The sequence below is a fragment of the Orcinus orca genome, chromosome 19, assembly GCF_937001465.1.
Source record: "Orcinus orca chromosome 19, mOrcOrc1.1, whole genome shotgun sequence".
Classification (NCBI taxonomy): Eukaryota; Metazoa; Chordata; class Mammalia; order Artiodactyla; family Delphinidae; genus Orcinus; species Orcinus orca.
In genome coordinates, this window is record NC_064577.1 from 35,150,416 (window position 1) to 35,173,230 (window position 22,815).

Sequence of the window (22,815 nt, forward strand, 5' to 3'; positions counted from 1 at the left end):
TTGCTTCTTAGCTTGAATTTGACCTTAGAGGCATCATTCCTCTGTGGGCCTTATTAGTTTACTCACCTGTAAAGTGTAGATTGGACTAGATGATCTAATGGGCAAGGGATTGGCAGACTTTTCTCTTAAAGTGCTGTATAGTAAATATTTTAGTCTTTGTGGGCCACACTGTTTCTGCTGCAACTACTCAACTCTGCCACTGTAACATGATAGCAGTTGGAGACAATAAGTAGACAAATGTGTATGGCTGTGTTTGAATAAACCTTTATTTGTAAAAACAGTCTGTGGCTGGCCATAGTTTGCCAACCTCTTTCTGAGGTCTTGACATTCATTAATCTGTGATTTGGATAACTAGGTTAGGAAAAAAGCTTTGAATTTTTAAAATAACACTTTTTTTTTTTTTTTTTTTTGCGATATGCGGGCCTCTCACTGTTGCGGCCTCTCCAGTTGCGGAGCGCAGGCTCAGCGGCCATGGCTCACAGGCCCAGCCGCTCCACGGCATGTGGGATCCTCCCGGACCGGGGCACGAACCCGTGTCCCCTGCATTGGCAGGAAGACTCCCAAGCACTGCGCCACCAGGGAAGCCCCTAAAATAACACTTTTGAAAGTCTAGTAAGAACTTCAAATTTTATTTTTGCTTTTTCTCTTTATCAGGAAAGAAATATAGAAAATTTAGAAAACTCAGAAGATAACATTAATATTTTGGTCACTCTCCTTTGATGACCAGCTTTGTGTGTATATTCATGAGGAGTACTTACATGTGTAGAAACGTACATATTTTTTATAAAACTGGATAATGCATAATTGGTTTTATGAATCTTTTCCCTTATAGCATGAAATCTTACTGTATCTTTAAATAATTTGTGTATGAAAATGTCTGCTGTCATGGAGCTTCTAGTGGAGAGCTCATGGATTTTAAAAATTAATTTTGTATTTAGCCACCTCTTCTCTTTTCTAATAGTTTCTAATAGCTTATTTTTTGATTGGGTTGGAATTTCTAGGAATAACATTTCATCAGCTTCAAACATGAAGCATATACATACATCTGCTTTTCTTATATTTATACCTCCTTTTTGTTTCTTTTCAAATTGCATTGTCTACCACCTCTAAAACAATGTTAAATACTAGTTGAAATGAGAAGCATCTTAGTGCACTTTCTAAATTTAATGGGACTGATGCTAATATTTCACTGTGAATTGTTATGCTGACCATTGACTTTTTTGTTTTGTTTTGTTTTTTGCTATCCTAATAAGCATAAAGGGATATTTCATTTTGGTTTGGAATTTAAGTGCTTTGTTGCCTATGTGATGTGCATGTATTTTCTCCTGGTCTGTGGCTTGTGTTTCACTCTCTTAACTGTCTAATCAATGAGCACATTTTGTCTCTCCATTAATTCAAGTCTTTGATCTCTTTCATCAGTGTTTTACTGTTTTTGGCCTACTGGTCTTTTTCATATTATTACATTTGTACCTAAGTATTTGATGATTTTTGGTGCTGTTACAATTAGTACTTAGTTTTTAAATTTGAATTTCCAGTTATTTATTGTTATAATAGAAATATAATTGATTTTTGTGTATTGATCTTTGTGACCTTGTTAAACTCAACTGTTAGTCTAATAGATTTTTTTTTTTTTTTGTAGATTTCTTGGGATTTTCTACATAGGTAATCATGTTGCCTGGCATATAGAGATGATTTTATGTTTTCCTTTTCCAAGCTGGATTTTCTTTTTCTTATTGAAGTATAATTGATTTACAATATTGTGTTAGTGTCAGGTGTACAGCAGAGTGATTCAGTTTTATTTAATTCTTTTTTTCGATTCTTTTCCATTATATTTTATTATAAGATATTGAATATAGTTCCCTCTGCTATACAGTAAATCTTTGTTGTTTATCTGTTTTATGTAAAGGTAGTGTGTATCTGTTAATCCCATACTCCCAATTTATCCCTGTCCCCCCTTCCCCTTTGGTAACCATAAGTTTGTTTTCTATGTCTGTGAGTCTGTTTCTGTTTTGTAAATAAGTTCATTTTTACTATTTTTTTAGATTCCACATATAAATGATATCATATAATATTTGTCTTTCTCTGTCTGACTTAACTTCACTTAGTATGATTTCCTCTAGGTTCATCCATGTTGCTGCAAATGGCATTGTTTCATTGTGGTTTTATGGCTGAGTAATATTCCGTTGTGTATATATACCACATGTTCTTTATCCATTCCTCTGTTGATGGACACTTAGGTTGCTTCCACGTCTTGACTATCGTAAAAATTGGTTTCTAATTTAACTTCATATGTCAGAGAACATACTGGGTATGACTAAAAATGTTTAAAAAATGAAGTCATTTGAGATTTGTTTTATGACCCAAAGCATTGTCTGTTTAGGTGAATATTCCATGTGTACTAGGAAGTAAGAGTCTGCTGCTGTTGGGTAGAGTGTTCCATAAATGTGATTAACTGTTGTTGATGGTGTTCTTAAAGTCTTCTATATCCTTGCGGATTTTCCATCTACTTGTTCTGTTGATTACTAAGAGAGGAGTGTTGAAATCTACAACTATTGTTATAGATTTGTTCTCTGTCTCCTTGCAGTACTGTATGTTTATGCCTTATATATTTTGTGGCTCTGTTATTAGGTTCATAAACATTTATGGTTGTTGGTCTTTTGATTATTTGACCCCTTTATCATTATGAAATGACCTTCTTTACTCTGGTAATATTCTTTGCTTAAAATCTACTGTTTGATATTAATATAACCAGTTCAGCGTCTTTCTTTTTGAATAGTGTTAGCATGGTGTATCTTTTTCCACCCTTTTCCTTTTAGTTTGTACTATGTCATATATATATATATATTTTTTTTTTTTTTTGCCGTGCTGCATGGCATGCGGGATCTTACCCCATCCAGGGATCGAACCCGTGCCTCCTGCGGTGGGAGCGCAGAGTCTTAACCACTGGACCTCTATGGAAGTCCCTAGTATATATTTTAAAGGGGTTCCTTGTTTTGTTTTTTTAAAAAGCCAGTCTTCTGACAGTGAATTTAGGCTATTTACACTTAATATAATTTTTTTTTTTTTTCTTTTTTGGCCGTGCCTCACAGCTTGGCTTGCAGGGTCAGTTCCCTGACCAGTGATTGAATCCGTGCCCTTGGTAGTAAAGCGTGGAGTCCTAACCACTGGACTGCCAGGAAATTCCCATCTTTTTTTTTTTTGGTTCCTCTGTTTCCCTTTCCTGCCTGCTTTTGGATTAGTTGAACATTGCCCTATTTTAATTTATTAGCTTTTTGGTTTATGTCTGTGCTATTTTTTTAGTGGTTCCTCTAGGAATTACAAAATACTTATCTACTTAAAGTTAGCATTTTATCCCTTTAAGTAAAATTTAAAAGTGTCACAACCATAGAGGTTCCCTTATCCTAGCCCTCTCCCCAATGCTATAAGTGTCGTATATATCTACAGTTGTCCCTCTGTATCTGTGGGGGATTGATTCCCAGGACCCTTGTGGATACCAAAGTCTCTGGATGTCAGATCCCTTGTATAAAGTGGCACCGTACAGTTGGCCCTCTGTATCAGACTCTACATACATTAAAGCTCCACTAGATGATGTTACAATTTTTGCTCTCAACCACTGTACATATATATATATTTTTTAACTGTACATATTTTAAAGTGCTTAAGAGTTGAAACAACCTGTTTTGTTTGTTTTTTAATTTATTGTTCTTCCTTTATTCCTGAAAGTCCGGTTTTCACTCTGGTATCATTTCTGTTTCTTTTACCATTTTTACCATTTGTTTTTTTGTTGTTCTTTCATAATTGAGATTTTATTGGCTGTTTTGAGGATCAGTACACAGACATTTCAATTTGTACACAATTCTTAACATACATACCAAAACTCTAAAAAATCATGTAGTTGTGATTCTTTTCTGAACAGTTATTCCAGTGACTTTCCAACTTAAAATGTGGAGGCAAATTTTCCTTGACAGGATATCAAGTACCAGTATCTTCAAATATTGATATGCTGTTACATCATTAAGTCCCACTAATTCACAATTTAATATCACATACACTACATACTAAAATTGTCGATCGTCTACAGCACATTAACAAAATTACTAGAAGAACTGGACTACCATGACCAAAGATGTTACAGAGTACACAAAATTCTGACCAGGAGAGCCAAGATCAAGGAGTGAGTGGTTTGCTTTAGGAATCTCTGTTAGTTTTCCTTCATCTGAAATGTTTTTATTTTGCCTGAATTGTGGAAGAGTATTTTTGAAGGATATAGAATGCTGGGTTGATATTTCTCTAAGCACTTTAAAGATGTCCCATTCTCTGCGGTTATTTGAATTATTGTTCTCTCATATGTAATGTTTTTTCTCTTGCTGCTTTGTAGATTTTTCTTTAGCTATATGTTCTGGAATTCCTTCCATACTCTGGCTTGCGGGGGCCCCTTTTCTTGATCTACTGGCTAGAAAGATGTGAGTTTCTTGTAGATTCTGTAGTTGGAGCCTCCCTTGAGGCAGGGGCGGGAAGAGGGGAAAAAAAAGTAAAATAACAACAAAACAGGGGATTTCCCTCATGCTCTTCAGCACACAGGGGACCCTTTTCCTCAGTCCTCTGCCTGAAAGACAGGGCTTCTCTGAGTTTTTTCTGTTCATGCTTTTTGCCGTAGATTCACTGTGAGCTTGTTCTATTCCAGGAGAGAAAATAGGGAAACAGACCTCTGCTTGTTGTTTGTTGTTGCCTCTTCTAGTTTCGACTCCCCTACCTGGTCCTTGTGCTTTTGCTTCCCCCCCTCCCCCCCCATAATCCTTTGGTGGTTGCTTTTTCTGTATTTTGTCCAGAGTTTTCAGTTTAGTGGAGCCATTATCTCCAGTGAGCTTATTATTCCATCTTGGCTTGGCTTTGGACCACATTCTTCTTGTGAGCTGCATAGTGTTCCCTTGTGCGGAAGTACAATATTATAGTTTTTTGTTTTAGCCAGTTCCTTACTGGGTGGACATTTAGGTTATATACAGCTTTGGCACTGTTGCAAACAGTGCCAAAATGAATGTACATGTGAGTTATGTTATATGGTAAATTCTTAGAAAGGGGATTGCTAGATTAAAAGGTATGTATTATTCTGTAATTTTTCATAGATATTTACACATAGTATGCTTCTGGATTTTATTTGCTATTTTTAACTTTATTTTAATAACTATGATTGACCCATCATTTCTTTTGTGGAGGGGGTGGTACATGTCTTTTGTTATTAGGTTTTGGTGTCACTGTTATCCTGGTTTTTTTAAGAGGACTTTTAAAATCTTTTCTTCTTTTTCTGTCCTCTGGAATGTTTTGAAAACCATCCTGGCTGGGTGCTGTTTTAGGGGCAAGAGCTCGCTGACATCTTCTTCAGTTTCTCCCATAATTATTGGTTTGTTTTCTGTTCTTTGATTTAGTTTTGGTGTTTGGTAATTCTCTGACGGTCATCCTTTCACCCAGGTTTTAGACTTTATTAGCATTCTTTTAATAGCTTCTGTACCTGTGGCAAGTTCCCCTTTATCATCACCAATTTTATTTATTGTGCTTGGTCCCACCTTTTCTTGATTAGGTTAGTTCTAGTTGTGCCCTGTAGATTACCTGTCTGTCCTCTTTACTCACTCTTCTACCTCCTCTTTGTGGACATTTGAATTTGTGACCTGCGTTCATGTTAGCTATTTAGTCAGTCTACTAGAGCTGTTAAGATTAAAAAGAAGTGTCTTAAAGTCTCCTGCTACTATTCTGTTTCTGTCCAGTTCTTCTTGAATTTCTTATAGTTTTGCTTTATATTGTTTGATGCCAATTTATTTGGTTTATTAATTCATGCAGCAACTAATTCAGGAATCTGCTATGTACCAGGAAGTGTAATAAGTACTAGGCCTGAGAAGCCAAACAAAAATTGTCCTGGGCTTCCCTGGTGGCACAGTGGTTAAGAATCTGCCTGCCAATGCAAGGGACACAGGTTCGAGCCCTGGCCTGGGAAGATCCCATATGCTGCGGAGCAACTAAGCCCATGCGCTACAACTACTGAGCCTGAGCTCTAGAGCCCGCAAGCCAGAACTACTGAGCCCACGTGCCACAGCTACTGAAGCCTACGCCCCTAGAGCCCGTGCTCCGCAGCAAGAGAAGCCACAACAGTGATAAGCCCGTGCACCGCAACAAAGAGTTAGCCCTCGCTCACCGCAACTAGAGAAAGCCCACGCGCAGCAACGAAGACCCAACGCAGCCAATAAATTTAAAAAAAAAAAAAAAATTGTCCTGGCCTTTGTGGAAGTTGCAGTCTAGTGGAGGCATATGTTAATTGAATGAAACTGTAAGGCTTTTAAGTGTGATAAAATACTATGAGGGAAAAGAGCTGAATGAATGAGGAGCTGGCCACTTGACAGAGTGGGAGAGAGTATTCTAGGTAGAGAGAACAGCTGTGGGGAGGCAGCGAGCTTTGCATGATCCAGGAGGCCAGTGTGGCTGAAGCAGAAAGGAGAGGGGGAGGCTGAGTTTGGAGCAGTAGCCAGGGCGTACCTCACAGAGGGCCCTGTAGGTCTCAGGAAGGAGTTTGGATTTTAATCCAAGTATGGTGGGGACTCACTGAAAGGCTTAAAGTTGGGGACTGGCACAATCATATTTACTTTTTATTAAGTTGTTCATAACTGTTATATCTTCATTGTAGACTGCATCCTTTATCATTACAAAATCTTTGTTCCATTTAGGGATTTAAAAATTTTTGCTTTGAATTAAACTTTTGTAACTCCTTTTTATTTCCATTTCCTACAAAGAGAAGTGTACCTGGGACACCCTGTTGAAAATAGCTAGTAGGCAGTTGGAAATAATGTCTCTGGAGTTCTGAAGCGAGGTCTGGGTAGAGAAATGCATTTAGAAGTCATTGATATTTGGGTGGTAATTGAGTCCACTGATAACTGGGGGAAAGCAGGAGAATCTGCTGAGGACTAAACTTTGGGGAATTTGCACGTGTAAGAGAGGTGTTTGGCAGAGGGACAGCTGGTCAGGGAAATTGAGTCCTGGGTGGCACAGGAAATTCAAGAAGGATGTTGTGGCCAAATATGTCAGATGTTTTCAAAGAGAGGCTAGGTAAAACAGGTGGTATGTTACAGCACTTTCTATCCCAGGTATCGGTTGATGTTTACATGTTTGCAGTTAATTTAATAATCTTATTTAATCTTACTCTGTATTTAGGCTGTAACATGATATGTCCTGTTAGCTATATATATTGAAAAAATCGAAACAAATAATTGAAACAATTAGAAGTAAGGAGCTTTAGAACAGATTTTCTGAACTTTTTGCTTTTACTTTACGTAATTTCAAATATGCAGAAAAGCTGAAAGAATAGTACAATGAACACCCAGTATACCCTTCTCTTGGATTCACCGATTTTTGTTGTTTATAAATTTATGTATTTATTTATTTATGGCTGCATTGGTCTTTGTTGCTGCGCGCGGGCTTTCTCTAGTTGCGGCGAGGTGGGGGCTACTCTTCCTCGTGTGTGCGGGCTTCTCATTGCGGTGGCTTCTCTTGCAGAGCACGGGCTCTAGGTGCGGGGGCTTCAGTAGTTGTGGCTCGCGGGCTGTAGAGCGCAGGCTCAGTAGTTGTGGTGCATGGACTTAGTTGCTCCGCAGCATGTGGGATCTTCCTGGACCAGGGCTCGAACCCGTGTACCCTGCATTGGCAGGCGATTCTTAACCACTGCACCATCAGGGAAGTCCTGGATTCACCAATTTTTATAAACATTTTTGCCATATTTGGTTGCTCAGTCTTTTAAAATTTTCTTTTTGCTGAACCACTGAATAGTAAGTTGTAGACATAATAGCACTTCACCTCTAAATACTTCAGCATACTCAAGACATTTAATTTAACATGGATATAACATTACATTTCAAATTTCCCCAATTGTCCTCTATTGCTGTTTTGTTTCTTTATCCAAGATTCAGTCAAGGGTCTTGTATTGCTTTTAGTTGACATCTCTTTTGTTCCTTTAATTTAGAGCTCTTCTGTCACTTTTGGAGAGGGAAGGGTTCTTTTGTGACAGTGACATTTTTTCATTGTCCAGGCCAATTGTCTTTAGAATGTCTCACTGTTTGGGTTTATCTGATTGTTTCCGATAGAAACACACATTATATAGAGAGTTATGGGGTCTAGAAGTATGAAAACACTATAAATATTCTTCTTAGAATTAATACAATAAAAATGTATGAACCAAACTGAAAAATCTGCTGTGGCATCTGGATTTTAATCTTGGCATGACCTCACCCCTGGACCTCTAGTTTTGCTTCTGGGTATCATTTGTTGAACACACTTTTTTTTTTGTTTTTTTTTTGGTTATTACAATAAAACATGGTCTGTGCTCTCAGGGAGTTAACAAATGAGCTGGGGGCACATGAGTAATTGCCTGTAATATAAATGCACTCACACTATAATGGAGAGCTGTACAAAGTGTCAGAGAAGCACAGTGCCTGGAGGCACAGGAGAGGACAGAAGAGGCGACATTTGATCAGGGCCTTGGAAAAGGTCTAGGATTTCTTGCAGCTTCAGCAAATTAAGGCAATATCTGCTTAAAATGTACAGAGAAGTTTTTAAATTAAAAAAGCGAGAAATTAACAAATACAGATGGTGCCCCACGGTGCATATTTTAAAAACCCAAGCATGTAGAAAAGGACCCCAAGCAACAGTTAACACTTGGTGAATATTGTTGCCAGTTCTTCCAAAGAGCTCAGAGAAGAGAGCATCCCTATAGACTCTATGAAGTAGAATTGTATTGTGGAATTAAAAGGAGTGGGAAGTTTTGCCTTAGCAACTGTCAGGTTGTTCAGATAATGTACATAGTAGCATATTCTTCTATTAAGGTAATAATCTGTCACATGGGCCAGAATCCTTGTTTAGTCAAGAAACTCTCTCCCTTGGGCTTCCCTGGTGGCACAGTGGTTAAGAATCCACCTGCCAGTGCAGAGGACATGGGTTTGAGCCCTGGTTTGGGAAGATCCCATGTGCCGCGGAGCAACTAAGCCCGTCCGCCACAACTACTGAGCATGCACTCTAGAGCCCTCGAGCCACAACTACTGAGCCCATGTGCCACAACTACTGAAGCCCTCACACCTAGAGCCCGTGCTCCACAACAAGAGAAGCCACCGCAATGAGAAGCCTGCTCACCGCAATGAAGAGTAGCCCCCACTCGCCTCAACTAGAGAAGGCCCGCATGGAGCAACGAAGACCCAACGCAGCCAAAAATAAAATAAATAAATTTAAAAAAAGAAACTCTCTCCCTTAACCTAGACTGTGTTGGAAATTCACTGACAAATTCTTGCTGTTTGGTTCCCGTACCCGCTCCCCACCCCCATGCAGACCACTTTCCATCCATAGCATTTTCTTCTTGTAGGCTTATTAATGTCTTTGATTAGGCTTCAGCTTCCTTTCACACCTGTCCTATTCTAATCATACCTTCTTAGGCAGCTTCTTGATTCTCTTGTTTGAGTTTCCAAAAAAGCCCCACTTTTTGCTTGGTAGTGGGAATATCCAATTTCGGTAAAGCTGTGATTTTCACACTTGGCTGCACATCAGAATTATCTGGGGAGAAAGATAAAAATACAGATTACTGAGCTTCACCTGGGGTTCTGTAAATTTGAATTGCATTTTGATACTCTACTTTTAACAGTTTACCATGTGATTTTGCTGCACTTCTGGTTTTAGGATGGATAGTTTTCAAGGCAGCATGTCAAACTTTAATGTGTACATGAATCACCCGAAGATTTTGAGAAACTGCAAATCCTAATTTAGTAAGCCTGAGATTCTGACTTTATTTCAAGCCTCATAGATAATGCCAATCACATTTTGAGTAGCAAGCTTTGAAGGTAACTGGAATTAGTGGATTTCATCTGATGTGTATTAATTTTTACTCAACAATCTCAGAGGGATAACCTTTTTGAATTCCAGGGCAGTGGTTCTCAAACTGTGGACCTCAGACCAGCAGTTAGTATCGCATGGGAATTGTTAGAAATGCAAATTGAGACTCTTTCCTAGTCCTTTGAATCAGAAGCTGTTTTAATTAGAATCAGCTCTCCAGGTGATTCTGATGCGCAAAATTTGAAGACCAGTGTTCTAGGACTTCTCATGGTAGTCCTCTATTTATTTACATAGTGAGGAGTGAAAACACATTTCTGACATCTGCAAATAATGTAAAGACATCATTTTCTTGTGTAATTGCATAGGCTAGAGTTTGAAACTACTGATTCTTTCAGCAAAGTGTTTCAATTTTACATATATATATTCTTTTTCATATTCTTTTCCATTATGGTTTATCATAGGCTATTGAATATAGTCACCTGTGCTATGCAGTAGGACCTTGTTGTTTATCCATCCTATATATAATAGTTTGCGTCTGCTAATCCCACACTCCCAATCCTTCCCTCCTCCACCCCACCCCCACCCCCTGCTTGGCAACCACAAGTCTGTTCTGTATGTCTGTGAGTCAGTTTCTGTTTCACAGATATGTTCATTTGTGTCATATTTTAGATTCCACATGTAAGTGATATCGTATGGTATTTGTCTTTTTTTTTTTCCCTTAAAATTTATTTATTTATTTAGTTTTGGCTGTGTTGGGTCTTCGTTGCTGCGCACGGGCTTTCTCTAGTTGTGGCAAACAGGGCAACTTTTCATTGCGGTGCGCAGGCTTCTTATTGCAGGGGCTTCTCTTGTTGGAGAGCAAGGCCTCTAGGTGCATGAGCTTCAGTAGTTGTGGCACGTGGGCTCAGTAGTTGTGGCTCATGGGCTCTAGAGCGCAGGCTCAGTAGTTGTGGTGCACGGGCTTAGTTGCTCCGCGGCATGTGTGATCTTCCCGGACCAGGGTTCGAACCCGTGTCCCCTGCATTGGCAGGCGGATTCTTAACCACTGCACTACCAGGGAAGCCCTGTCTTTCTCTTTCTGATTTACTTCACTTAGTATGATAATCTCTAGGTCCATCCATGTTGCTGCAAATGGCATTATTCTTTTTTATGGCTGAGTAATATTCCTGCGTGTGTGTGTGTGTGTGTGTGTGTGTGTGTGTGTGTGTATGTATTACATCTTCTCTATCCATTCACCTGTCAATGGATGGACATTTAGGTTGCTTCCATGCCTTGGCTATTGTAAATAGTGCTGCTGTGAACATAGGGGTGCATGTGTCTTTTTGAATTATAGTTTTGTCTGGGTATATGCCCAGGAGTAGGATTGCTGGATCATACGGCAACTCTAGTTTTTTGAGGAACCTCCATACTATTTTCCATAGTGGCTGCACCAATTTACATTCTCACCAACAGTGTAGGGAGGGTTCCCTTTTCTCCACACCCTCTCCGGCACTTATTATTTGTAGACTTTTTAATGATGGCCATTCTGACCAGTATGAGGTGGTACCTCATTGTAGTTTTGATTTGCATTACTCTAATAATTAGTGATGATGAGCATCTTTTTGTGTGCCTACTAAACTCCTGATTCTTTCAGTAAATATTTATTAAGTATTCACAGCAGCAGAAATACACAGACAAAACTCCCTGCCCTTAAGGAGATTACATTCTAGTGTTGATATTAACTACTAGTTTATATATATATTATATATATACATCCATTCATCCATAAGCAGTAGATAAAACTGTTTCGCATGGTTCCAAATTATTTATCCTTTTGTAGCAATTTTTTTTGGTAGCAGTTTCTTTTGTTTCATGGTGTTTTTATGATTGATCCATGCCGACATATGTAGCCCTTGACTGCTCTATGGAATTTTATCAAATGGGGAATTCCCTGGTGGTCCACTGGTTAGGACTCCATGCTTTCACTGCCGGGGGCCCGGGTTTGATCCCTGGTCAGGGAACTAGGATCCCGCAAGCCAAGCAGCATGGCCCCCAAAAAAGGATTCTATCAGATGAATGTTCCACAGTTTAATCGTTCCCCTGTTGATGTATATTTTGGTTGTTTCCAGCTTGATTGACCGCTTGCTTTTATATGCAATGTTCAGTGTTCTGCATATGTATAAGGAGAGTTTCTCTAGAGAAGTGTTTTTCTTTCTTTTTTCGGGGGGGGGGTGGGTTGGGGTGTGGCTTGTGGGATCTTAGTTCCCTGACCAGGGGATCAAACCTGGGCCCTCGGCAGTGAAAGCTCAGAGTCCTAACCACTGGACTGCCAGGGAATTCCTGAGAAGTGTTTTTCAAACTGTGGGCTGCAACCAGCATAATTTAAAAGCAGAAAGAGAATGGAATAGAAGGTATTGGAATGGGATGGAAGAGAAGATATTAGTATAAGAGTAGTGCTTTGTAGAACTTTAGTTTTGGGGTAGGTGTGTAGGTAGATTTAAATGTAAAATGTATTTCTTACTTTGGATCATGGGCAAAAAATTTTCAAACTGCCCCTTCAGGGTTGTGTGCACAACCTTAACCTGACTGTTACTGAATTGCTCTCCAAAGTGGTGACGGCACTTACAGTCCCGAGTGTGGTATACCGGTGTCTCTGTTGTTCTCCGTTCTTCCCAAGTTTGTTTGGATGGACTTTAAAATTTTTGTCCATTGTTGAGTATGAAACAGTATCTCATTGTGGTTTTAATTTGCCTTTTCCTGATGGCTAGTGAGGTTGACGTTAATCCCTTTTTTTTTAATACAGGAAAATTAATATACTTTATCTGCTAGATAGTAGATCAGTGTTGAAAATGGTAATGAGTGTGATCCTCAATGGTATATTATAAATACATTTCCCTGAATAGTTGAAATATCTTGACTTGCTAATACTAATGATTGACAGTTGAGGGGCTTAAGTGGTTTAATTTTATGAGTTTTCTCTTTATACACTGTAATCTGTGCTCACTTCTGTAAACCCAAATCTTTGAATTTGGCAAAATGACCTTATATTTGTATTCATACAAGACCGTCAGTAGCCATTACTGGCAGCATATTAATATTTTTATATATTTGTATAGATACCTGCCCAATATTTTTCTTTTAAAATATTATAATAAAAATATATGCATGTGGTATTTAAGAATATAAAAGGATAAAAAAATTAGTCTTTCTTTTTTTTCCTCCATTTCTCCTCTCCAGGAACAGCTACTTTAAAAAGATTCATATATGACCTCTTTGATGTATATACTTTATTATTGTTCTCTTTTCTTTTTTTGTTTCTAATTTTGTTTCTCAAATGACATTCTAGTCATTGTTCTGTAGCTGGCTTTTTCATCTACTTAATTATACATCTTAAAGATTTCTTATTTCAGCACATGAATTTTACCTTATTCCCGCATGCGTGCTGCAACTAAAAGATCCCCTGTGCCGCAATTAAGACCTGGCGCAGCCTAAATAAATAAATAAAAAAAATTGAATCGATTTAAACTCCCAATAATGCTTCAGAATGAACTGGCCAGCATTTAATGCTAACTTGTAAAAGTGCTCACGTTGTTCAGTATGTATGTAGTTGTAGTTTGAATAGATACTATTTTGTGGTTTCCAGCTAGATGATAGAATGTAGAATTTATGAACCTTTGTTTGCCTTTCTTCCTTTTACCTTAGAAAGCTAACAGACTTTAGCTTAATATAAAGCTAAATGAACTGTTAAATATTAGAATAATACATGCTTATCCAAAATCTTTCAGAATCTGTGAAAGCTGATATTTTAAAATTAGATATCAAATTAAATTAGACTACTGTTACTCTCTAAGTTAATTTACTACAAAAGAGTACTATCAACAGTTTTTTTTTTAAACATTAACTGCTCTCATTGATAGTCTTGAAATAGCAATTTACTGAGTTTTTCATTATAAAAGGCTTGTATACAGTGTTAGATACTGTTTTAATCAGTACTCTTTTATTTGCAAGCAACAGAAAACCAACATGTTCACTTAAGCAAAAGGGGAGTGGTTTTTGGTTTGTGTGACTGGGAAATTTGTTTTTTAAAAATTTATTTATTTATTTATTTATTGTCTGCATTGGGTCTTCATTGCTGTGCACGGGCTTTCTCTAGTTGCGGCGAGCGTGGGCTACTCTTCGTGGTGGTGCGTGGGCTTCTCACTGTGGTGGCTTTCTTGTTGCAGAACCTGGGCTCTAGGTGTGCGGGCTTCAGCAGTTGTGGCACGCGGGCTCTTGAGTGCAGGCTCAGTAGTTGTGGCGCACAGGCCCGGTTGCTCTGCAGCATGTGGGATCTTCCTGGACCAGGGATCGAACCCATGTCCCCTGCATTGGCAGGCGGATTCTTAACCATTGCGCCACCAGGGAAGTCCTGACTGGGAAATTTGAATGACAGGTTCTGTCAGTACTCGTGAGTTATCAATACTTATCTCCCATTTCTGCTTCTGTCTCTTGTCCTTATTCCCTTCTTCCACAAGGGAGGTAAAGGTGGGTTAGCCACATACAGCCTCTGGCCACCTTCATGGAAAGAACGAGCTTCAGATCACTTCTCACTCAGCATCTGAATATAAAATACCAGGCAAGACTCTCACTGGCCTGCTTTGCCAGTGATCAAGAGGTGGAATACTGTGTTTGGGGGCCCCATCAGAATCACATGGTGTAGGGGAAGGGTAATTCTCTAAAGGGAATGATGCTAGCTAATGCTTCCAATGAAACAAACGTGCCAGATCTTTCTTTGGCATAAGAGGTGGGTGTTCAGCTATGGAGGTGGAATGGATACCATGAATAGGTAAATTGTAGGGTAACAAATGATTCAAAGAAGGCTACGAGAATTCAGAAGAGTTTGGGGGAGTTAGAATAGTCTTTTGGAGGAAATGGTACCAGAGTTAAATCTTAGGGTGGTGGTGTTAAATGTTCCACACCAGTTGGTTTCTTTCTTCATAAGGTCACTTTCATTCATCTTTTTCTTCATTCCCACAGCCAGACTCTGAATCCAGGTCTTTATCTTCTGGGTAGTTGCAGAAGATGCCCTGTGTCTGGTTTGTTCCCCCTGTCCTATTCATTGTATACACTGAAGCCAGAGAAGTCTTTCTGGAACATTCTTCTCATGTCCCTGCCCTGCTGAAAAAGTCTTCATTACTTCATTCAAAGCCATCAACCTACATTACTGCCAGAATAAAGTGCTGTAAAAATGCCTACACCTAACATTTACGGATCCATGTTCTGATCCTAGAACTACTTTTCCAGCCTTTCCTTATGTAATCCTTTACTTGGACTCTGTTTGACAGCATTTTGCGTAAACAGCTGAGAGGAACACAGGGACTGTTTCTATAAGCAGGTTTGTCTCATTTGGTGACTTGTGTTTCTTCTCCTGCATTTGAGGGTATTCCTCTAGGTTCAGTCTTCCCTTTAATTCTTTTCTGCTTTCTCTCATTTATACTTTTGCAAATGAGGCCCAAGTAACTTCCAGAAGACAGTGAAATGGACTGGATTACCATCGTGGTGCTTATTACTAGCATGGTGATTCTGTGATTTAATTGAATCTGCGAAAACTGTATCTTTGTAGTAGATGGATATTTGCTGAGATGGAGGAGGTTTCTTTCTTACGATGTAGGCTCACCAGCAAAGTCTGGCCCAGAGTGATCCCTTGGACTTTTTTCTGCAGAAACTAATGGATATAATCTTATTTGGAAAATCTTTCCAGTGAATGAATATGGGGGGTGCATTGTATAAAATAAAAGATCTTGACCTTTTATATTCTTTAGCATACTTTCTTTTCCTGGTGCCCTGTACCCTTTTAGTTTGTACATGATGAGAATTCACTAGATGTGAGGAGGGCACAGCAATGGGGAAGGGAGGAGGCAGTTAAGAGGTGACCAGCAACCCAAAACCATAGTTAATAAAACTTAGTTAATAAAACAATAGCATAAAAATAAATTTAATGTTAATTGATCTCATAAAAAGTCTGCTATTTAAAAGTACATTTGCTATTCTGTAAATATCATTGGAAAGTGTAATAATAATAATAATGCAGGCATGGGCATGGCAATTCTGGAGAAAATTGTTTCTTTCCATAAGTTTCTTATTAATACCTCATAGACTTGTTCAGAGGATTAAATGAGATCTGCTTGCTTGTTATGAACTAAGGTCTCAAATGCTATATATTGATACATTTACATACATATATATTCCTGGACTGTACATTTCATAAATTGGCGAACAGGCACGCCTCCTGTTGCTTAATTTACAGCTAAAAATTATAATCTGTTGTCTGTTTCCTAAGTGAGCCCCGCTCCCCCTTTTTCTCCCAGTATTGGAACCCTGCTTCTCTTCTCTCTTCCTTATTTCTTCTTCCTTTCTGTCTCAGCCCTAACCTTGTGCTTCACTGTGGAACTCCCCATTACATGGCTCTCAGGAAGAACTGGCCAAGGAAAGGGTGCGCTGCACCAGAGAACTTCCTGTCTGATTGCTGAGAGGCATTTCTTAGTGCAGCTGGCACCATGTGAGATCTGTTACGCCTGTTCTCTTCTTTGGAGATGTCTTTTTCTCATTTATGTTCTTGTCAGATCTTTCACAAATGCACTGTTATTTTTTATCATGGTTACCTGTAAACCAGTTAACCCCTCTAGGTAATTGAGAACTGATTATAATTGTAATTTTTTTTTTACTTCTAGTTTGGGATATAATGGGAACACTTTAAATTTAGATTTTCTATAGACTTAAAGATTAGAGCTAAATCATTGCTTCTTGGTATTATTTTAACTTGACAGTTACTGAAAAAATAGAAGTATGCTTCTCTCTTTTTGGGGCTATATGTCCAAATAGGAAAAACCTTAGTTTGTAGAAATGATGTATTGATTTGTAATTATACCATTTCTTTATTTACAGGTAGGCGAAAACCGAGAGTACATCGGCCTCGTTCTCCAATATTGGAAGAAAAAGACATCCCACCCCTTGAATTTCCCAAGTCCTCTGAGGATTTAATGGTGCCTAACGAGCATATAATGAATGTTATTGCCATTTATGAGGTACTGCGGAACTTTGGTACAGTTTTAAGGTTATCTCCTTTTCGCTTTGAGGACTTTTGTGCAGCTCTGGTGAGTCAAGAGCAGTGCACACTTATGGCGGAGATGCACGTAGTGCTTTTGAAAGCAGTTTTGCGTGAAGAAGACACCTCCAATACTACCTTTGGACCTGCCGATCTGAAAGATAGCGTGAATTCCACGCTGTATTTCATCGATGGCATGACGTGGCCAGAGGTGCTGCGGGTGTACTGTGAGAGTGACAAGGAGTACCATCATGTCCTTCCTTACCAAGAAGCAGAGGACTATCCTTATGGACCAGTAGAGAACAAAATCAAAGTTCTGCAGTTCTTAGTCGATCAGTTTCTTACCACAAACATTGCTCGTGAGGAGTTGATGTCTGAAGGGGTGATCCAGTACGATGACCACTGTAGGGTTTGTCACAAACTCGGGGATTTGCTTTGCTGTGAGACCTGCTCAGCAGTGTACCATTTGGAATGTGTGAAGCCGCCTCTTGAGGAGGTGCCAGAGGATGAGTGGCAGTGTGAAGTCTGTGTAGCACATAAGGTTCCTGGTGTGACTGACTGCGTTGCTGAAATCCAAAAAAACAAACCATATATTCGACATGAACCTATTGGATATGACAGAAGTCGGAGGAAATACTGGTTCTTAAACCGAAGACTCATAATGTGAGTAAATCTGGTCTTAAATTTTTGTATGTATTTAAAATTAAGCCAACTTCCTTCATGATTGATGTAGAGCTGTGCTGCTGATGTGATATAAACCTTGGTGATTTAATAATGAGTTGTATAGTTTAATAATTTCTAACTTGAAAGAATATGTACATTAAAACAGTTTTTAAAATTGTAAGGAAAGAAGGGTGTATGAAAAAAAGCAAAATACACACCATTGTACTCAATGCCTAGGATGGAAAGCAGAACGTTACTTACTAGGTGGGATGCCACATGCCATTGTGGGCCCTTCCCCCGTTAGATTCCCTGCAGCCCACCATGAGGTAATCTGCATCCTAACTTTGGTGTTAGGATTTTCTTGCTTCTCTTTTTAGTTTTACTATATTGGTATATAAAATGGAGCAGCAAGAACAAAGAAACTGTCTAAGGAAAGATCAGTGCTGCCATGATTGGTTGCAGCCTCCCAGGAGAAGCCCAACCTGAGGGTTTTCACGAGATTCTTCCAGGCAACAGTGGGAAGGGCGGGAGGAAGTCTGGGGAAGTGAGGGTGCTTGGCAGGGTTGTAGTGTGGACTTGGTTTTGGACATCCTGTAGAAGTATGGTCAGAGGGAGTGGGTTACTTTGTATTTTCAGCTTCTAAAGCTTTTCTTTTTAAAATATTTTGTTTATTCATTCATTCATTCGTTCATTTATTTATTTTCTTTTGGCTGCGCTGTGTGACATGTGGGATCTTAGTTCCCCGACTAGGGATCGAACACCCTGTACACCCTGCAGTGGAAGCGCGGTGTCTTGACCACTGGACCACCAGGGAAGTCCTCAGCTTCTAAAGTTTTCAAAGCCTTCTTCAAGCTCTCAGAATTAGGTCAAATCAGAAAATTTGTGGTGAGATGAAATGAAAGAGCAGGCATAGAGAGGAGAGAAGGAACTTCATCAGCACATGGTCAGGCCAAGCCAGGTACAGAGAAGTATCTTAGCCAGGTCTACCCTTAGTTTTTAAAGATGGTACAGAGTAAACAGCGAATTTCAGAATTTTGTACAGTTGTCTTCTTGTAGTGTTGCTGTTGAGAAACCTGAATCCATTCATTGATTCTTTGTATATAACCACTTTGGACTTACCTGGAAACTTGTAGAATCTTCTCTTTGCCTTCAGAGTTTTCTGCAGTTTTCGAGTGATAGGGCCTTGTGTGGGTCTGTTTTCATCCATTGTGTGTGTGGTGGGCACTTGCAATCTGACAGTTGAGTCAGTTCTGAGAACTTCCCTTGAGGACTTCCTCCTCTCCTTTTGCCTGTTGTATTTATCTTGAACTATTACTTTATTGAATGTTGGGCTTCCTATTTTGGTCTTCTGATTTTATCTTTTCACTCCAGTTTTCCTCTTTGTCTTCGTCCTCTTTGGAATGTGTGTGTGTGCGCGTGTGTTACTCAATTTTTCTAGATTTCCTTATCTTGGTCTTCAAGCCCTACTATTTATTTTTTATATTCTATCACATTTTTATTTTCTAAGAGCTCTTTTGTTCTTAAAATCATCCTCCTTTTTAAAAAATAAAATCAAATCTTAGTTTTTTGTTTTCTGGAAATAATAATTTCTCTTACTTTCGAGGATGTTATTGATAGTTTTTTCATGTTTTTCCCCACAGTGAATGGTCTGTGTTTCTTCCATGCTGCTTCTTCCTGCTGTGTATATTGGTCTGTCTCTTCCATCCTCAGATGTCTGTTAATCCTTAATTTTCTGCTCCTGATTAGCACTGCGGGATTATACAGCTGATTGGAAGTTCTGAGCAAGTGTGTAGGCCATATCAATTTTGAGCTTAATCGTTGGGTGATTTTCTTAATCTTTTTTCTTGGTGGTCCCTGATGTCACTCACTATCTTTAGTCCTTCCTTCTGAGCTGGTCAGGTGACCCAGAGAGGCCTTCTCTGGTGTTCTGCTTGGAGCATGAGGGTTTGGCTGGCTGGGTGGTGGAGGCGGGCTGCATTTACTATGCACACCGCATTTACTGTGTACATAGCCACTCAGTACCTTGGTTTTCTGTACAGTACCTTTGTTCACACCTGCGCCTGGTGTCCCCTGGGCCAGAGAACCTCACTTTTACCTCCTGTAGAGACTAAACCTTTAGTGGCTTGAAGTGGATAGATAGGTGGCCTTGGGATCTGCTCCTAAAACAGCTTTCAAGCACTTCTCTGCTGTCGATACTCCTCTCCTCATTTTGGTGATTGTTGGTTCTCAGCTCCACCCTTTACGTTTCGGATTGGGCTTTCTTGGCTCTGGTTAAAGGCGGTTATCACTTGTCCATTTGCTTTCCTGCTTCCAAAAATTTTTTTGTTGTCTCTCTTATTTTCTCTAATCTTGTAAGTTTAAATCTTTAAAAATATTTCTTTAGTGGTTTTAAGAGGGTTTCAAGAGGGAGCAAACTGAGATGTGTGGATTCAGTCTTTTACCTTAATCCAGAAACTGATATGAGAAACAGTGTATGAAGTTTTAAAAGTTTTAAATATACAAAGTATATTCTGTATGATTTGGTTTGGATCAGTTATTTTAAAATTTTGTATAATTTTTTTTGTTTTTTGCCCCCGTATCTCCCAAATATCTGGTTGTGGTGTGTATTGTGCCACCTTTCTCATGTCATGCTATGGAGATGTAGCATGGAAACTTGTGTTGGCGAGGTCAGTACAAAGGGAAAGATAACTGTAACCACACTTTGGTTTGAAGTTTAATGCAGTCTTTCATTCTATGTGAAAAGTCAGTGAGACTGCCTTTCAGGGAGCCTGGTGCTTGTGCTCTCTAGATGTTCAGCACAGCAGTTTACAGACCCTATCCACTCAGTCTCATGTGCCTTCCCGGAAGGTCTCAGAGTCATCAGGATTGCTGTGAACAAATCAGGAAGTAAGTGAAATCTATTCTGTGCTCCTGTTCTCCCATTCTTTTGTTCCCTTCCCTATCCTGCCTTTCTTCACCCTTTTTGGATGTTCATTCTCACTGCCTCTCACTTCCTTCCCTGTGCTGCTGTTTTGGGCCCCAGACATCCCAAAGGTGCTTTGTCCACATATAGGTAGGCCTTGACATCTGTAATGTAAGGCTTATCACACAATAATCAATGGTGTAGGCCTTGGTGTTAGGGACCTATAGGTGGAACTAGTTGCTGATGGGTTAGTAATAACAATAGCCAACATCAACATTTATTCAGCACTTAATATATGCTGTACAGTTTTTTTGTTTGTTTTTTACATATTATATTTACGTAGAAAAAAAGGAAGTTAAAATTTCAACAGCTTTTTTTTTTTTTAAACAAAAAGTATATCCCCAGCCAGGAAAATGGGTAAATCTAGAGAGATCCTCAAGGAGTTTATTAAACTGTCAACTTGCCCTACGGACAGTAACAGGTTTAATTTATCATTGGATTGAAAAGTTCATTTTTATTTTTATATAACCTAAATAGTAAATTTGCCTTTTCTCTGAAAATTTTATACACAATTTTATAACCTTCAAAAATGACAATAAAAAATCAAATTATGTTTATAAATTTTTGTTATGTCAGTATATAAGAACCTTTTACTTTCTTTTTGACATTTACAGTTTCACAATATATATCTTAAATTTGTATGTTTACTTTTTTTTTTTGTCTTTATCCAGGCCATTTATTACTAGACAGTTGTCATACAGAGTGGTTAAATATTAAAGCTCTGAAACTAGCCCTGGTTTGCATTCCTGGCCTTGTTAATTACAAGTTCTGTGTCATATTAAAGCACCTGCAACCCTTCTAAGCCTGATTTTTTTCACCTATAAAATGAGAATTGTCATTGCTTCATGAATTGTGAATGCTTGTATGTTTATTTATTTATAAAATTTATTTATTTATTTATTTTTGGCCACATTGGGTCTTTGTTGCTGCACGCGGGCTTTCTCTAGTTGCGAGGAGCGGGGGCTACTCTTTGTTGCGGTGCGCAGGCTTCTCATTGTGGTGGCTTCTCTTGTTGCAGAGCACAGGCTCTAGGCACGTGGGCCTCAGCAGCTGTGGCAGGTGGGCTTAGCAGCTGTGGCTCGTAGGCTCCAGAGCGCAGGCTCAGCAGTTGTGGCACACAGGCCCAGTTGCTCCACGGCATGTGGGATCCTCCTGGGCCAGGGCTCGAGCCCGTGTCCCCTGCATTGGCACGTGGATTCCCAACCCCTGCGCCACCAGGGAAGCCCCTGTATGTTTACTTTAGTAATCAAGACACTATTTGCGAAGTATACCTAGTATTTTTATTATTCTGTTACTTACTTTAACAGCTTTATTGAGTTGGGTTTGTTTTTGTTTTTTTGTTTTTGGCCGCGCTGTGCTGCTTGCGGGATCTTAGTTCCCCGACCAGGGATCAAACCTGTACCCCCTGCAGTGGAAGCACAGGGTCCTAACCCCTGGACCACCAGAGAATTCCCTGAGCTGTTTATTAATTTATGTATTATAAAATTCTATTGTTGTAGATATACAATTCTATAATTTTAGTAAATTAGCACTGAAAGTCCCACATCCCAGGAAACATTTTCTTCTGAGACAAATCCAAGTGGTTGGTTACTCCACATTTCAGTCATTCTGAAAGTGATCTCATATCTGTTTACAGTTAATCTTACTCCCATTCTCAGCCTTAGAAAATCACTCTGCTGTTTGTATACATTTGCTTTTTCTAAACATTTCATATAAAAAGAAACATATAATATTATTTTGTATCTCAGTTCTTTCACTTAGAATAATGTGTGCCTTACAGTTTTCTAATAAGCATTTTGTATATACTTTTTTTCATTAACCCTTACAACCACCCAGTAATGTGGGTACTATTTTTGTACATTTTATAGATGAAGAACTAAACTCAGAGAAGTTAAATAACTTGCTCTAGGACTTGCCCAAGACTCTATGGCTATTAGGAAGTAGGACCTAGAATTATTTTTTCAGGACCTATTTATAAGAATATTCTCTTTTCTTGTTTCTTCTTTTCTTTTTTTTGACCACACTATGCAGCTTGCAGGATCTTAGTTCCCCGACCAGGGATTGAATCCGGGCCAAGGCAGTGAAAGCGTGGAGTCCTAACCAGTGGACCGCCAGGGAACTCCCAAGAATATTTTCAATAGCTAATTTTATACTGTAGTCTAGTTTCCAAGCCATCATCTTGAGAAGTCGGCAATTTGCCTTGTTTTAGCTGTTAAAAGCAATGCTCATAACTGGGGGGAGAAAGATAGTATAATCGTTTTGGCTCTGTTGGGAC

General features: G+C 39.1%; 1 protein-coding gene across 18 annotated transcripts in view; it reads left to right on the forward strand.

The window, feature by feature from the left end:
- Positions 1–22,815, forward strand: part of BPTF (bromodomain PHD finger transcription factor) — a 139,185-nt gene that overhangs the window by 16,636 nt on the left and 99,734 nt on the right. For all 18 annotated transcript variants that reach the window (XM_049701840.1, XM_049701839.1, XM_049701837.1 and 15 more), the window contains exon 2: positions 16,756–17,578. In XM_049701840.1, coding sequence (XP_049557797.1) covers positions 16,756–17,578 — 823 coding nt within the window. The remainder of the gene's footprint in view (positions 1–16,755; positions 17,579–22,815) is intronic.